The following is a 17,500-nucleotide window of genomic DNA, read 5'->3' on the forward strand; positions in this document are numbered from 1 at the left end:
CCAAGATGATGCAACAGGGACCTCTAGCGGCAATAGGGAGAACAATATTTTTTTTCCTTCTCTGTACTTGTTTCCAATTACCCCCTTTTTATGTTTTTGTTGCATTTGGCAGATTCCCCCAGACGGTTCTGGTGGTTCCACTGGTTCTGCTGGACCCTCAGCGCCGTGGGAGTTTTCTGCATCCTCCTGGCCCACGACCACTACACTGTGGATGTGGTGGTGGCGTACTTCATCACCACACGCCTCTTCTGGTGGTACCACACCATGGCCAACCAGCAGGTGGGTGCAACGGCTCTTTATTTATAAATATTGCAAATTATTTTGGCTCGAGTGGCCAAATTTGGAGGAAAAAAATGTATCTGGGGCCGGTATATCTATTTTTAGGAACACTATGGTAAATGGGTTATACTTGTATAGCGCTTTTCTACCTTTCTTTTTAAGGAACTCAAAGCGCTTTGACACTATTTCCACATCCACACACACATTCACACACTGATGGTGGGATGCAAGGCGCTAACCAGGACCCATCAGGAGCAAGGGTGAAGTGTCTTGCTCAAGGACACAACGGACGTGACTAGGATGGTAGAAGGTGGGGATTGAACCAGTAACCCTCAGACTCTCCCAACTTCGCCATGCCGTCCCTAATACTAATACAAAACCTCACAATAATGTCTGATTGAATGCTAAAAATTTTATGACAGACCGCCTTAAACGGAATGGAATGCCACAAGTGAAAGCGTGATGATAACCATAGAACCGCACACTATGATAATTGAGTCAGGAGAGCGATACCCACTATAAATATATACATCTGCAATACAGTTGATGAATGTTCTCAAACAGGTGCAACATGTTGCTACATGAAAAAACAAAGTTGCCTCTATATTATTGCCATTAACATATACCGTTTTTTTTCGGACTATAAGTCGCAGTTTTTTTCATAGTTTGGCCGGGGGTGCGACTTATACTCAGGAGCGACTTATGTGTGAAATTATTAACACATTAGCGTAAAATATCAAATAGTATTATTTATCTCATTCACGTAAGAGACTAGACCAGGGGTCGGCAACCTTTACCAGTCAAAGAGTCATTTTGACCAGTTTCACAAATTATAGAAAACAATGGGAGCCGCAAATTTTTTTTGAAATTTTAAATGAAATAACTCTGCATACAAATTATTTTTTTTGCTTTGTGCTATGTATAAACCAGGGATCTCAGACACGCTGCCCACACCTTTATATGGAATTTGAAAGCTGGTGCGGCACGCGGGCTTTAAATGAATGGCGCTTGTCAGCGTCATGCGTGCCGTGATGGTACAGTTGATAGCACCCACTACAACCAGCGTGCCTGATCAGCCACACGTTGTATGGTGTTTCCGCTTGCTCACGTAGCTGACAGCAAGGCATACTTGTTCAACAACCACACAGGTTACACTGACGGTGGCGGTATAAAAAAAACTATAACACTCTTACTAATAATGCGCCACACTGTGAACCCACACCAAACAAGAATGACAAACATACTTCGGGAGAACATCTGCACCGTAACACAACATAAACACAACAGGACAAATACCCAGAATCCCATGCAGCCCTAACTCTTCCGGGCTACATTATACACCCCCCCTACCAAACCCCGCCCACCTCAACCGACGCACAGAGGGGGGGTTGATGTGTGAGGGAGCAGGGTTGGTGTGGGGGCGGGGTTTGGTGGTAGCAGGGGTGTATAATGTAGACCGGAAGAGTCAGGGCTGCATGGGATTCTGGGTGTTTGTTCTGTTGTGTTTATGTTGTGTTAAGGAGCAGATGTTCTCCCGAAATGTGTTTGTCATTCTTGTTTGGTTTTGGTTCAAAGTGTGGCGCATTATTAGTAAGAGTGTTAAAGTTGTTTTATATGGTCACCGTCAGTGTAACCTGTGTGGCTGTTGACAAAGTATGCCTTGCTGTCACGTACGTGTGCAAGCAGAAAATGTATATTGAATAACAAGTGTTGGACTGTCACGCTGTGAATACAGATTGTAGAGGGCGCCAAATGTTGTAACATCATGGTGCGCCCTCATTATAGCTGTAAGGGTGAAAATCGGTGAATATTATTCCCGGGTGTTTTCTGAGAGAGGCACTGAAATCCGGAAGTCTCACGGGAAAATTGGGGGGTTCAGCAAGTAAGCTGCTGAGCCGCATCAGAGTGATCAAAGAGCCGCATGCGGCTCCGGAGCCGCGGGTTGCCGACCCCTGGACTAGACGTATAAGATTTCATGGGATTTAGCGATTAGGAGTGACAGATTGTTTGGTAAACGTATAGCATGTTCTATATGTTATAGTTATTTGAATGACTCTTACCATAATATGTTACGTTAACATACCAGTTGGTTATTTATGCCTCATATAACGTACACTTATTCAGCCTGTTGTTCACTATTCTTTATTTATTTTAAATTGCCTTTCAAATGTCTATTCTTGGTGTTGGCTTTTATCAAATACATTTCCCCAAAAAATGCGACTTATACTCCAGTGCGACTTACAGTATATATGATTTTTTCCTTCTTTATTATGTATTTTTGGCCGGTGCGACTTATACTCCGGAGCGACTTATACTCCGAAAAATGCGGTATATATCATTTTTAACACCAAAAGACTTATTCAAAGTTTACAAGTAAATAGATACAGGCATGTGATTTTTCCGTCTAAAGTCGGAATTCCATCTTTTTTAATCTCGGGAAAAAAAAAAAATTATCTCCCATTTTTCCGTTTTTTTTTCCGACCCTAAATCAAGATTTCGAGACGTAGTTTATATTACGCCGTAGTTGATTGGTCGATATGTTCCTTGTGACCAATCAGGACATCTGTTATGAATGATGACGTTAATAATGTCATCATTCATAATGGTTATTACCGCCATTTTCCATATGTAAACGATGTCGGTTCTCTAGAGAAAGGACGATTTACGAGTAAGAGAAATTGATAAACATGTCAAAAATAAGTTTCAATGGGACTGGATGGAAAGGGAAATCACTGATACTGTTGAGAAGAAGGAAGTTACGACTTTGTTCGGTGATTTTATTCGGAAAATCGATCGTCCCGGAAAGGTTTTGTGCACGTGGTGTCATGATAATATTGACTATGGATCACGAGGTTTCAAGGCTTTGGAAGTACATGCGAAACGCCAAAAACATATGAAACAACTTGAAGCAAGGAAAACAAACTTTTCACTAGCTGGTACTTTTGGATGTCAACCGAAAGTGAGCAAACATTACGGACTTCATCCTTTGTTTACGTCGACAACTGCCGTAGACATGGAGAGGAAAGATCCACCCAAACAACCCACTTCAGTTGCAGACAGAGTTGTTAATAATGAGGTAAGCTAAAAAATATTTGCTGTTTGTTTTAAATATTAAGCAATTATTGCTTTGCGAAATATAAATGGGTTTTTCTAAAAATAAAAAGCCATGTGAAAATATATTATGGAATTACAGAAATTCAAAGAGTCGCATTATTGATTCCAGTTAACAATTTATTTGAAATAAATTTGCATATAATAATATTTTGTAATATTAAGTTCTTATGTAGTCTCTTGAAACAATATTGTCAGTGGTGTAACAATCTTGAAGGTAAATATTTTCACACTTGTTTCATGCAATATGTCAGTGTCCTCACATTATTCTTATTTCCTATTTTCAAATATGAGTAAACAATACTAAAAATGTTTAATTATTTTCATAAATTTATATCCTATTTTGGCAAAAAGAATGAAATGTTTACATTTAGTATTTTGTTATATTTATAACTAAACTTGTAGGCAATTAGGCATATACATTAAAACTGTGAATTGTTATTAGTGGTTATGTATTTTACAATTAATGCTACTTTCTGATAGCATATATCATGTAATAGTCTTAACTTTAAAATATATTTTGTATAATAATAAATCTTGGCAAACCTGTTACACCACTGATCATTTTTTTTTACCCCATATACAGGTAAAAGCCAGTAAATTAGAATATTTTGAAAAACTTGATTTATTTCAGTAATTGCATTCAAAAGGTGTAACTTGTACATTATATTTATTCATTGCACACAGACTGATGCATTCAAATGTTTATTTCATTTAATTTTGATGATTTGAAGTGGCAACAAATGAAAATCCAAAATTCCATGTGTCACAAAATTAGAATATTACTTAAGGCTAATACAAAAAAGGGATTTTTAGAAATGTTGGCCAACTGAAAAGTATGAAAATGAAAAATATGAGCATGTACAATACTCAATACTTGGTTGGAGCTCCTTTTGCCTCAATTACTGCGTTAATGAGGCGTGGCATGGAGTCGATGAGTTTCTGGCACTGCTCAGGTGTTATGAGAGCCCAGGTTGCTCTGATAGTGGCCTTCAACTCTTCTGCGTTTTTGGGTCTGGCATTCTGCATCTTCCTTTTCACAATACCCCACAGATTTTCTATGGGGCTAAGGTCAGGGGAGTTGGCGGGCCAATTTAGAACAGAAATACCATGGTCCGTAAACCAGGCACGGGTAGATTTTGCGCTGTGTGCAGGCGCCAAGTCCTGTTGGAACTTGAAATCTCCATCTCCATAGAGCAAGTCAGCAGCAGGAAGCATGAAGTGCTCTAAAACTTGCTGGTAGACGGCTGCGTTGACCCTGGATCTCAGGAAACAGAGTGGACCGACACCAGCAGATGACATGGCACCCCAAACCATCACCCAACCATGCAAATTTTGCATTTCCTTTGGAAATCGAGGTCCCAGAGTCTGGAGGAAGACAGGAGAGGCACAGGATCCACGTTGCCTGAAGTCTAGTGTAAAGTTTCCACCATCAGTGATGGTTTGGGGTGCCATGTCATCTGCTGGTGTCGGTCCACTCTGTTTCCTGAGATCCAGGGTCAACGCAGCCGTCTACCAGCAAGTTTTAGAGCACTTCATGCTTCCTGCTGCTGACCTGCTCTATGGAGATGGAGATTTCAAGTTCCAACAGGACTTGGCGCCTGCACACAGCACAAAATCTAACCGTGCCTGGTTTACGGACTATGGTATTTCTGTTCTAAATTGGCCCGCCAACTCCCCTGACCTTAGCCCCATAGAAAATCTGTGGGGTATTGTGAAAAGGAAGATGCAGAATGCCAGACCCAAAAACGCAGAAGAGTTGAAGGCCACTATCAGAGCAACCTGGGCTCTCATAACACCTGAGCAGTGCCAGAAACTCATCGACTCCATGCCACGCCGCATTAACGCAGTAATTGAGGCAAAAGGAGCTCCAACCAAGTATTGAGTATTGTACATGCTCATATTTTTCATTTTCATACTTTTCAGTTGGCCAACATTTCTAAAAATCCCTTTTTTGTATTAGCCTTAAGTAATATTCTAATTTTGTGACACACGGAATTTTGGATTTTCATTTGTTGCCACTTCAAATCATCAAAATTAAATGAAATAAACATTTGAATGCATCAGTCTGTGTGCAATGAATAAATATAATGTACAAGTTACACCTTTTGAATGCAATTACTGAAATAAATCAAGTTTTTCAAAATATTCTAATTTACTGGCTTTTACCTGTATATACAATATCTGACTAATAGTAATGATAGAATGATTTCAAATATGAAAGGAAATTTTATTTTAGAGCAATCTGCTTATTACCAAAACCTATGCAAATTTTGAGAATGACCCATATTGTGTAAGAAGCTACAAAAGCAGAGACCAAAAGGAAAATGCAGGCTGCTCAGAAATTTGCAAGGAAAGCTCATGTTAGGGCTCTCCGAGAAAGCTAATGAAGTAATGTGGTAATACTGTAAATAAACTGTAGATAATAATAATCAATGTGACACCTGTAGATGTGAAATGAACACAAGATGTAAATATTAGTGACTAAATACTGTTGGGACTGAACCATATACAGTGATTCATTAGGATCATTGGGTTATGTATGTTCTATTAATGATGTTTTCATGTCTTTAAACACTAAAATATTTTCTTCAAATGGTGCTGTCTTTGTTAATTTTAGCATTGGTGAAAAACCAGGAGCTTCGGGGGGCCTGGACCTGGCTGGGGGCCTTCGTCCCCCACACCCCCGGAATTTTTTTCAGTCTTTTCCATTGTGGTCAAATCACTTGCCTGTAGATATGATCAAAGTAGTATAAATCTCAAGAGATTTCTGACTCATTTTTGAGCGATAACGAGCAAGTCAGTTACGTGATCCGATAGGTAGAGATGGGAACCGCAGATCCCTTCCCCATCAACAACAGTGCTAATCAGGCAGACTTTGTGAGAGCCAACAACGATTACTTTGGGAAAAATTATGATCCAGGAATTTTTATTTTGTAGCCAGATTATGAGTATGAGCTACACATTTTAGAAGCTATGTGCGAAACAGATCCATATTTAAGTAAAACACTAACATGTAGCAGTAGTGCTACATGTTGAAATGTTGCATTAATATCACCATCAAGGTGTGACAGCTGACTCTCTAAGGCAGACCCATACCTGCCAACTACTCCGGTTTTCCCGCAATTAGTACGGTTTTCATCAACCTATTCCGGGTTACGGTTGCAGTGATAAAAAATACGGTTTTTCATTAATTAAAAAAAATTGTTTTTTAAGTTTTATTCACGAAATCGCGTAACAACAATGACAATCGACACTGCTTCCCATAACTTCCTATCGAGCCATTCCGAATGCCATGCGCGAGGCTATTTATAGCACCGCTGCCAAGCACGAGGCACCAGTTGCCATTGTTTCCAAACGAGCGAACGATCATGGAATCAGCCGGAGAAAAATCGCAAACGAGTCTTAAACCGAAAAGAAAACTGCAGTCATTCCGTGAAGAATATTCAAAAGCCTATCCGGGAATAATTATCCGTTCCAAAAAGGGTGAAAACTACGCGAATTGCACCTTGTGCAGACAAGATTTTTCGATCGGACACGGAGGAATTAGCGATGTAAAAGACCACGTTGGGACAAAAAAACACAAGTCTAATGCCGTTGCTAGCGATACAAGTGGAAAACTTTCAACGTTTTTCGTCGCCCAAACAAATTCTTTGGATGTGATAAATGCCGAAGTTTTATTTACGGAGGCAATAATTGAGCATGGACTTCCAATCGCACTGGCTGATCACATGGGACAGTTATTTCAGAAAATGTTTCCCGACTCGAAAATCGCCCAAAAATATGGATGTGGTCGAACCAAAACATCAAACATTATTCAGTGTCTTGGAACAGAATCCTCAAAAAGTATCGCCGATGTCATGAAGACGGAACCATTTAACATGTCGACCGATTATGACGATGTAAAACTGTACCCCATTTGTGTTCGATATGTCGATGACGTCATTGGAAAAGTATTGTCAGTACTTCTGTCTTTGAGGGAATGCAATACGGCTTCCACAGGCGAAAACATTTACAAAATACTCGCGGAAGAAGACTCAAACGAAATTCCTTGGCAGAATTTGGTTTGCTTTGCTGCTGATAATGCTGCAGTGATGATGGGATCTAAAAAGGGTGTTGCAGCTTTCATTACGGAAATGTCTCCTTCGGTTTACATCGCCGGTAAGTACAGTTCGTAGCATAACAAAACTCACAAAACATAAAATTTTAAGTAAATCTTTTATTACATAAACAATAAATCAAATCAAAAATAATTTCTGTGTACAGTATATCTTTTTATTTGATATACTTCATGTCGTCATGAAGTTTTATATTTATATTTCTTTATATTTCTTTCATAAACCAAAATTTCGACCTGAAGTTTCTTGTTACAATAATGTCTGCAATATCAATAATGACATGTCTTATTTATATTGTGTAGTTTGAACCAAATACTCTCAAAAATCTTATTCTTTCAAGTTGTTGTAATAATTTTGTTTTGAAAAGTCACTGTGACTGATAGAAAAGTGATGGTTTTAGCAACATTTTAACCTGTCTGAATGCTAATAATCATTTTGCGTCGGGGGGCGAATGAACCCCCCACCAGGACTTTGTCCTGGACCCTGGCTACTAGGTTTTTCTGATTTCAAAAGTTGGCAGGTATGCAGACCTTGGTAAAATACGGCCTATTACGATTTTCAACATTTCACACAATTTTTTTTACACCTTTAACATCAAAACTGTAGTTGCCATTACGATGTGCAGTGCTGTTTTTAAATGACCGTAAGTCTTGAACTATATAAAGTATTTCAATTAGAGATGTCCGATAATGGCTTTTTTGCCTATATCCGATATTCCGATATTGTCAAACTCTTAATTTCCGATTCCGATATCAACCGATACCGATATATACAGTCGTGGAATGAACACATTATTATGCCTAATTTTGTTGTGATGCCCCGCTGGATGCATTAAACAATGTAACAAGGTTTCCCAAAATAAATCAACTCAAGTTATTGAAAAAAATGCCAACATGGCGCTGCCATATTTATTATTGAAGTCACAAAGTGCATTTTTTTTTTTTTTTAAATGCCTCAAAACAGCAGCTTGGAATTTGGGACATGCTCTCCCTGAGAGAGCATGAGGAGGTTGAGGTGGGCGGGGTTGGAGTGGGGGGCGGGATATCGGGGGGTGTATATTGTAGCGTCCCGGAAGAGTTAGTGCTGCAAGGGGTTCTGGGTATTTGTTCTGTTTTGTTTATGTTCTGTTACGGTGCGGATGTTCTCCCGAAATGTGTTTGTCATTCTTGTTTGGTGTGGGTTCACAGTGTGGCGTATATTTGTAACAGTGTTACAGTTGTTTATATGGCCACCCTCAGTGTGATCTGTATGGCTGTTGCCTTGCATTCACTTGTGTGTGTGTGTGTGTCACACTTATCATTTCACCATATACCAAATAAAATTGCTTCGAGGTCGGTAAGCACAACCAAAATGATTCCGGTCATTAGGCACACCGGGTTATAAGACGCACTGTCGAGTTTTGACAAAATGAAAGGAATTTAAGTGCGCCTTATAGTCCGAAAACTACGTTAAATGTGTGTATATAATTTATACACACATACACATTGGCCCCCCAGACACATTTTTTTCTCTCAATGTGGCCCCCGGGTCAAAATATATCATACTTGCCAACCCTCCCGGATTTTCCGGGAGACTCCCGAAATTCAGCGCCTCTCCCGAAAACCTCCCGGGACAAATTTTCTCCCGAAAATCTCCCGAAATTCAGGCGGACTCAGGTCCATGCGGACCTGAGTCCGCTTTCCCACAATATAAACAGCGTACCTGCCCAATCACATTATAACTGTAGAATGATCGAGGGCGAGTTCTTGGTTTCTTATGTGGGTTTATTGTTAGGCAGTTTCATTAACGTCCTCCCTAGCGCGGCAACAACACACAACAACAGCAGTCACGTTTTCGTCTACCGTAAAGCAGTTCGTCTGCCGTAAACAGCAATGTTGTGACACTCTTAAACAGGACAATACTGCCATCTAGTGCATTTGATGAAAGCACTTTTGTGCGTGCCACACAGAAATGCATCATCAGAGAGGGTGTTCAGCATGCTTAGAAAAATAGTGACAGAGAATAGAACAAGGATGGACAATTCAACCCTTAACTCAACAATGAGTAGATGAGTGTTATGTGTGTGTATATGTGTAAATAAATGAACACTGAAATTCAAGTATTTCTTATATATATATATATATAATAAAAGAAATATATATTTATAGCTATAATTCACTGAAAGTCAAGTATTTCTTGTATGTATGTATATTAGAGATGCGCGGTTTGCGGGCACAACCGCGGAGTCCGCGGATTATCCGCGGATCGGGCGGATGAAATTAAAAAAAATTAGATTTTATCCGCGGGTCGGGTCGGGTCGGGTCGGGCGGTTGAAATAAAAAAAAATTAGATTTTAAATAGATTCAGGCGGGTGGCAGTTAAACCAATTGGGAAATATATATACATAGTTAAATGTTGTTACCCACATACGAAAAACGAGCAGGCACCTGCTGCATATGCCACAACAGAAGAAAAAAAAAAAAGAGATGGACACTTTTACTGAGTGGAGAAGGGACGCCTCGCCGGGGTCCGGGACCGAGGCCCCTTCCCCCGAGAGGGCCCCACCGGGAGCCGTAGCTGAGGCGATCCGCGAGAAGGGCCCGACGCACGTCCAGGGTCACCACCGCGCCCACCGCACCGACACCCCGCCTCGTCCGCCTTCGCCGCGGCCGGCGTCACGCGCAGCAGGTAAGCAGCTTACCTGCCCGCCACCCCCGTGGCCGGGGGCTCGTAACAGGGGTCACTCCGCGCGCTCCGCCCGCGCAGCTTACCTGCCCGCCACCCCTTTTGCCGGGGGCGCGTAACAGGGGTCACTCCGCGCGCAGTGCGCTCACCCTGGTTGATATAGACAGCAGGACGGTGGCCATGGAAGTCGGAACCCGCTAAGGAGTGTGTAACAACCCACCTGCCGAATCAACTAGCCCTGAAAATGGATGGCGCTGGAGCGTCGGGCCCATACCCGGCCGTCGCCGGCAGCGAGACGCGCTTGGAGGTGCGCTCAGCGCGGCTCCCATATGATTGCGCACTGGTGTGCGTCTGGGTCGTGACAGCGTGGCACGCGAATGTCTGTGCTGCATTGGATCAGTCTCCTTTCTTTAACAGGCAAAAGCTTTATAACCTCACTAATGCCTTGCATCGTCTATATTAGATATGTAACAACGGGCGGGTGCGGGCGGGTGCGGTTCTGATCAAATGTTACATCGGGTGGATGGCGGCTGGTTGACGACTTTCTGATGCGGTTGCGGATGAAATAATTGCCTATCCGCGCATCTCTAATGTATATATATATATATATATATATATATATATATATATATATATATATATATATATATATATATGAAATACTTGACTTGGTGAATTCTAGCTGTAAATATACTCCTCCCCTCTTAACCACGCCCCCCACCACCCGAAATTGGAGGTCTCAAGGTTGGCAAGTATGAAATATATGCCCAGCTCTGCTCCAAGGGATTGTTTGTATTTTAATCGGTTCAGAATCTGATCTCACAACTTCCAAAACGCATTTGTTTTCAACTTCGGAGGTTCCCCCGTCAATTTGAAGTCACCAGACCTGACATGTCCTGTTGTGTCGCACGCTAACTGCTCCCATGTGTCCTGCAGTCACTGAAAGAGTCGTCGCAGAGCAACCCCTTCTCGCGGGTGTGGTGGTACCGGCCCTTCCAGTACCTGGAGGAGAGCGTCAGCGGCACGGTGCCTTGCACCTACCAGCTCCCGCTGTGGGTGCGGAGCGTGCATTGGAACCGGGGCGTGGCCTACAGCCGGCTGGACGTCCAGTGACGCTGGGTCACGGCGGCAGGCCAAGACTGTGAACTCCAAAAGTGGAAGAAGGCACTGTTTGATGTAGCGCTCCGCCCTCTAAAAAGCAGGTGATCCCGCTCCGAAACGGGGAAAAACTGTGACCCTCGCCCCCGTTCTCCTTTTTCCTTTTTTTTTTTGTGCGTTTGTGCGTCCGTCCTCTTACTCTCCAGGTGGTTTATGACAACACACAGCACTAATCTTTTTTTATTTCTTAATACTCGCTGCTTTTCCAAGTATTTCAAAAAAACGTTTTCAGCACAAAATGCTCAAGCCCCGCCCCTCCAAGTCCAAAATGCCAAATGCATTTTTTTTTTTTTAAATGAAAGCAATTTGTTTTGTAAAAAAAAAAAAAAAAAAAAAAAAAAGTCGACGGTGCAAATACTATTTTTTCAAAGTATGTTTATTTTTCGACAAAAACAACTAATGATGTCCACCAAAATATTTTTTTTTTTTTTAGATTTTTACCTTTTTCAAATATCTTAATGTAAGGAAATATCTCAGTGCCTTTCTTAGCTTGATTGTAAAAAAAAAAAAAAACACTTTGTCTCGCTTCCTTCTGACGGTTTTTGTCCCCTTGAATGTAAGAAAAAAAAAAAAGAAGAAAAAAACCCCGCCAGCCTTAGCGCAGGGTTGGTCTTTCCAAAATGGAAACGTGTCTCCGGTATGTATTTATGAATGCTTTCTAACGTCCTCGTGCGCTCGCTGAGTGAGGAACTATGACTGTTAATTGTACCTTCAAAATGTCCGTCGTCATTTCCTTCGTCTAGACGAGTCTTGAAGCAACACCAGCCATCACTCCCGGGTTCCGGGCTGTCGACTGAAGGGTTTGCGGTAAAGGGATGATGTTAAAAGTTGTATTAGTGCCACAGAAAGTCAAACAGGAGCTTGAGGCAAAGCTTCTGAATGTGCTTCATAGGATTTAAATTTGGAGATTTCACTGTCCTCCAAATGCGGAGCAAAAAAAGACTCTTACTCAAAGCCCCTTTCACACAGAAATCCGGCAAAATTACTGCAGTAGATCCGGTGTTGTCGTCGCTGTTTGCGACTATTGCTTCAAACACAACAGGGCGGAAGAAGTAAGTGTTAAAACTTCACAACCCTTTGCAAAATACCCTTACACACAGGACTTTGTCCCATCTCTGTCAAGGCTCAAGCACCTTCATCAACACCTTTATTTTGCTGCAGCTGGGTATGAACATCAAAAACAAACCAATCAACCGTCTTTTTTTAGAGGTAGTACCAGAGGCGGGACAGGGCTTCTGTGTGTAAAGGGATGCTGGAAAAGGTGGAGACAGTAGTTTGAAGTTTGTCACCCAAGACTTACTTTTGTCTGTGTCGTGGCACAAACTGCTGTTTTGAGCAGTAACAGGAGTCAGAATGCCAGGACAATCTTTTTTTTTTGTCCGTTCTGTCCAGAATTTTGCTGTTCTGTATGAATTGCACCAACACGGAATAGGGGTTAAACATGGACCAGGCCATTTTCCACCTCTAAGGTGGTAAGGCAATGCTAGGAAGGCAGGAGGGAGATGTGGAGTTTGTCGCCCAAAACTCCTTTCCCACAAATGGTAGATTTTTTTTTTTCTACCATGTTTCTGTGTCACTGTTCTGTATGAACAGCCCCAACACGGATCGGTGGTTAGAATTCAACAAGGCCTCTCGAGGCAAAGCTTCTGAATGTGCTTCATAAGATTTAAATTTGGAGATTTCACTGTCCTCCAAATGCGGAGCAAAAAAAGACTCTTACTCAAAGCCCCTTTCACACAGAAATCCGGCAAAATTACTGCAGTAGATCCGGTGTTGTCGTCGCTGTTTGCGACTATTGCTTCAAACACAACAGGGCGGAAGAAGTAAGTGTTAAAACTTCACAACCCTTTCTTGCCTTTGCAAAATACCCCTTACACACAGGACTTTGTCACATCTCTGGCAAGGCTCAAGCACCTTTATCAACACCTTTATTTTGCTGCAGCTGGGTATGAACATCAAAAACAAACCAATCAACCCGGCACAAATCGTCCGTCTTTTTTTTAAAGGTAGTACCAGAGGCGGGACAGGGCTTCTGTGTGTAAAGGGATGCTGGAAAAGGTGGAGACAGTAGTTTGAAGTTTGTCACCCAAGACTTACTTTTGTTTGTGTCGTGGCACAAACTCCTGTTTTGAGCAGTAACAAGAGTCAGAATGCCTGCACAATCATTTTTTTTGTCCGTTTTGTCCAGAATTTTGCTGTTCTGTATGAATTGCACCAACATGGAATAGGGGTTAAACATGGACCAGGCCATTTTCCACCTCTGAGGTGGTAAGGCAATGCTAGGAAGGCAGGAGTGAGATGTGGAGTTTGTCGCCCAAAACTCCTTTCCCACAAATGGTAGATTTTTTTTTTTCTACCATGTTTCTATGTCACTGTTCTGTATGAACAGCCCCAACACGGATCGGTGGTTAGAATTCAACAAGGCCTCTCGTTCCAGAGTGGCAACAGAGGCGGGAGGAGACTCACTTCCTCCAGCTAATTTCCCACTTTTTTTCCCCCCCACCGTTATTGTTCTGTATGAACGGCACTAACACAGAATGGTCCTAGCCAAGCAGTAACAGAGGCGGGACAAGGTGTCTGTGTGTAAAGTAGGACGGGATGTAAAGTTTGTCAATCTAGACTCACTTCTCACTGCTCTTGCCCTTTTTACACTGTTTATGAAAGCTAACCTTTTCCTAACATTTTCATGTCACTGTTCTGTAGAAATGGCACCGGCACTAAATGGTAGATGGAAATTGACAAGACAATTCTTTTTTTTCCAACTTAGGCTGTAATTAGTTAATGCTGAAAAGGTGGGACGGGTGGGTTGACGTTTGTAACCCAAAACTCACTTCACCAAGCTCCTATCCGACAGTTAAGCAGTGACAGAGGCAGGACAAGGCTTCTGTGTGTAAGACAATGCTGAAAAGGCTGTAAAAATGCCAGTAGAAGCCACATATACACTGTTCTGTATGCACAGTACTAACATGGAAATGGGGTTAGAAATCGACCAGGCAATTTTCCACCATCAGATTCGGTCAGGGAAAAGTGGAAAGACGGGACATTTTCCCAGCTCCTTTCCCACATATTGTAAAAGCTGTCTTTTTTCCCCATCATTTTTCTGTCACTGCTCTGTATGAACAGCACCAGCACGTAGTATAGGTTTGAATTCAACAAAGCTATTTTCTGTCTTCAAAGCTCGTTCCAGAGTGGGAACAGAGGCGGGACAAGGTGTCTCTGTGTCTAAAAGACTGCTTAAAAAAAGGCGGGAAAATGCCTGTTCTCCACTGTTCTGTATGAACAGTACCGACACAAATCAGGCTTTGAAATCGACCAGGCAATTTTCCACCTTTTAGATTTAGTCAGAGAATGGTAGAGAGGTGGGGCAGGGGGGTGAAATGTGTAACCCAAAACTCACTTCACCAAGCTCCTATCCTACAGTAAAGCAGTAACAGAGGCAGGACAAGGCTTCTGTGTGTAAGAGAATGCTGAAAAGGCGGTGTAAAAGCCACATAGCACTGTGCATACAGAACAGTGTATAACATGGAATCGGGGTTAGCAATCGACCAGGCAATTTTTAAAGCTACTTCTGCACTGTTCTGTATGAACAGTACTGACACAAATCAAGCTTTGAAATTGACCAGACAATTTTCCACCTTTAGATTTAGTCAGAGAATGGGAGAGAGGTGGGGCAAGAGGGTGAAATGTGTAACCCAAAACTCACTTCACCAGGCTCCTATCCTACAGTAAAGCAGCAACAGAGGCAGGACAAGGCTTCGGTGTGTAAAGAGAATGCTGAAAAGGCGGTAAAAATGCCAGTAAAAGCCACATAGTACTGTTCATACAGAACAGTGTATAACATGGAATTGGGGTTAGCAATCGACCAGGCAATTTTCTGCACTTCTGTATGAACAGTACCGACACGAATCAGGCTTTGAAATCGACCAGGCAATTTCCCACCTTCAGATTTAGTCAGAGAACGATAGAGAGGTGGGGCAGGGGGTGAAATGTGTAACCCAAAACTCACTTCACCAGGCTCCTATCCTACAGTAAAGCAGTAACAGAGGCAGGACAAGGCTTCGGTGTGTAAAGAGAATGCTGAAAAGGCGGTAAAAATGCCAGTAAAAGCCACATATACACTGTTCTGTATGCACAGTACTAACATGGGATTGGGGTTAGAAATCGACCAGGCAATTTTTAAAGCTACTTCTGCACTGTTCTGTGTGAACAGTACTGACACAAATCAGGCTTTGAAATTGACCAGACAATTTTCCACCTTTAGATTTAGTCAGAGAATAGTAGAGAGGTGGGGCAGGGGGTGAAATGTGTTCCCAAAACTCACTTCACCAAGCTCCTATCCTACAGTAAAGCAGCAACAGAGGCAGGACAAGGCTTCGGTGTGTAAAGAGAATGCTGAAAAGGCGGTAAAAATGCCAGTAAAAGCCACATATACACTGTTCTGTATGCACAGTACTAACATGGAATCGGGGTTAGAAATCGACCAGGCAATTTTTAAAGCTACATCTGCACTGTTCTGTATGAACAGTACCGACACGAATCAGGCTTTGAAATCGACCAGGCAATTTCCCACCTTCAGATTTAGTCAGAGAACGATAGAGAGGTGGGGCAGGGGGTGAAATGTGTAACCCAAAACTCACTTCACCAGGCTCCTATCCTACAGTAAAGCAGTAACAGAGGTCGGACAAGGCTTCTGTGTGTAAGAGAATGCTGAAAAGGCGGTGTAAAAGCCACATAGCACTGTGCATACAGAACAGTGTATAACATGGAATCGGGGTTAGAAATCGAGCAGGCAATTTTCCACCATCTGATTCGATCAGGGAAAAGTGGAAAGACAGGACAGGGGTTTGAAGTTTGTACCGCAAGACTCAGTTTCCCCAGCTCCTGTCCCACAATTTGTAAAAGGCGGAGAATTGCCTGTTAAAGCTACTTCTCCACTGTTCTGTATGAAAAGTATCTACAAATCAGGGTTTGAAATCGACCAGGCAATTTTCCACCTTCAGATTTAGTCAGAGAATGGTAGAGAGGTGGGGCAGGGGGTGAAATGCGTAACCCAAAACTCACTTCACCAAGCTCCTATCCTACAGTAAAGCAGTAACAGAGGCAGGACAAGGCTTCTGTGTGTAAGAGAATGCTGACAAGGTGGTAAAAATGCCAGTAAAAGCCACATATACACTGTTCTGTATGCACAGTACTAACATGGAATCGGGGTTAGAAATCGACCAGGCAATTTTTAAAGCTACTTCTACACTGTTCTGTATGAACAGTACTGACACAAATCAAGCTTTGAAATTAACCAGACAATTTTCCACCTTCAGATTTAGTCAGAGAATGGTAGAGAGGTGGGGCAGGGGGTGAAATATGTAACTCAAAACTCACTTCACCAGGCTCCTATCCTACAGTAAAGCAGCAACAGAGGCAGGACAAGGCTTCGGTGTGTAAAGAGAATGCTGAAAAGGCAGTAAAAATGCCAGTAAAAGCCACATAGTACTGTTCATACAGAACAGTGTATAACATGGAATCGGGGTTAGCAATCGACCAGGCAATTTTTAAAGCTACGTCTGCACTGTTCTGTATGAACAGTACTGACACGAATCAGGCTTTGAAATCGACCAGGCAATTTCCCACCTTCAGATTTAGTCAGAGAATGGTAGAGAGGTGGGGCAGAAGGTGAAATGTGTAACCCAAAACTCACTTCACCAGGCTCCTATCCTACAGTAAAGCAGCAACAGAGGCAGGACAAGGCTTTGGTGTGTAAGAGAATGCTGAAAAGGTGGTGTAAAAGCCACATAGCACTGTGCATACAGAACAGTGTATAACATGGAATCGGGGTTAGCAATCGACCAGGCAATTTTTAAAGCTACGTCTGCACTGTTCTGTGTGAACAGTACCGACACGAATCAGGCTTTGAAATCGACCAGGCAATTTCCCACCATCAGATTTAGTCAGAGAATGGTAGAGAGGTGGGGCAGGGGGTGAAGTGTGTAACCCAAAACTCACTTCACCAAGCTGCTATCCTATAGTAAAGCAGCAACAGAGGCAGGACAAGGCTTCGGTGTGTAAAGAGAATGCTGAAAAGGTGGTAAAAATGCCAGTAAAAGCCACATATACACTGTTCTGTATGCACAGTACTAACATGGAATCGGGGTTAGAAATCGACCAGGCAATTTTTA

The 17,500-nt window shown here is 42.3% G+C and overlaps 1 protein-coding gene and 1 long non-coding RNA gene across 2 annotated transcripts in view; both read left to right on the plus strand.

The window, feature by feature from the left end:
- The window catches only part of sgms1a (sphingomyelin synthase 1a), an 88,226-nt gene extending 73,034 nt beyond the window's left edge, over positions 1-15,192 (plus strand). Inside the window, exons 5-6 of the mRNA XM_061934145.1 lie at positions 113-279; positions 11,109-15,192. Of these exons, the coding sequence (XP_061790129.1) occupies positions 113-279; positions 11,109-11,285 (344 nt within the window). The 3' untranslated portion in view covers positions 11,286-15,192. The remainder of the gene's footprint in view (positions 1-112; positions 280-11,108) is intronic.
- A 453-nt stretch (positions 15,193-15,645) lies between these two features.
- Positions 15,646-17,500, plus strand: part of LOC140679615 (uncharacterized) — a 3,974-nt gene continuing 2,119 nt past the window's right edge. Inside the window, exons 1-2 of the long non-coding RNA XR_012051026.1 lie at positions 15,646-16,785; positions 17,101-17,500. The exon at positions 17,101-17,500 is cut by the window's right edge and continues 2,119 nt beyond it. This is a non-coding gene — a long non-coding RNA (uncharacterized lncRNA). The remainder of the gene's footprint in view (positions 16,786-17,100) is intronic.

This window comes from Nerophis lumbriciformis, linkage group LG02, assembly GCF_033978685.3.
Source record: "Nerophis lumbriciformis linkage group LG02, RoL_Nlum_v2.1, whole genome shotgun sequence".
NCBI classification, from domain to species: Eukaryota; Metazoa; Chordata; class Actinopteri; order Syngnathiformes; family Syngnathidae; genus Nerophis; species Nerophis lumbriciformis.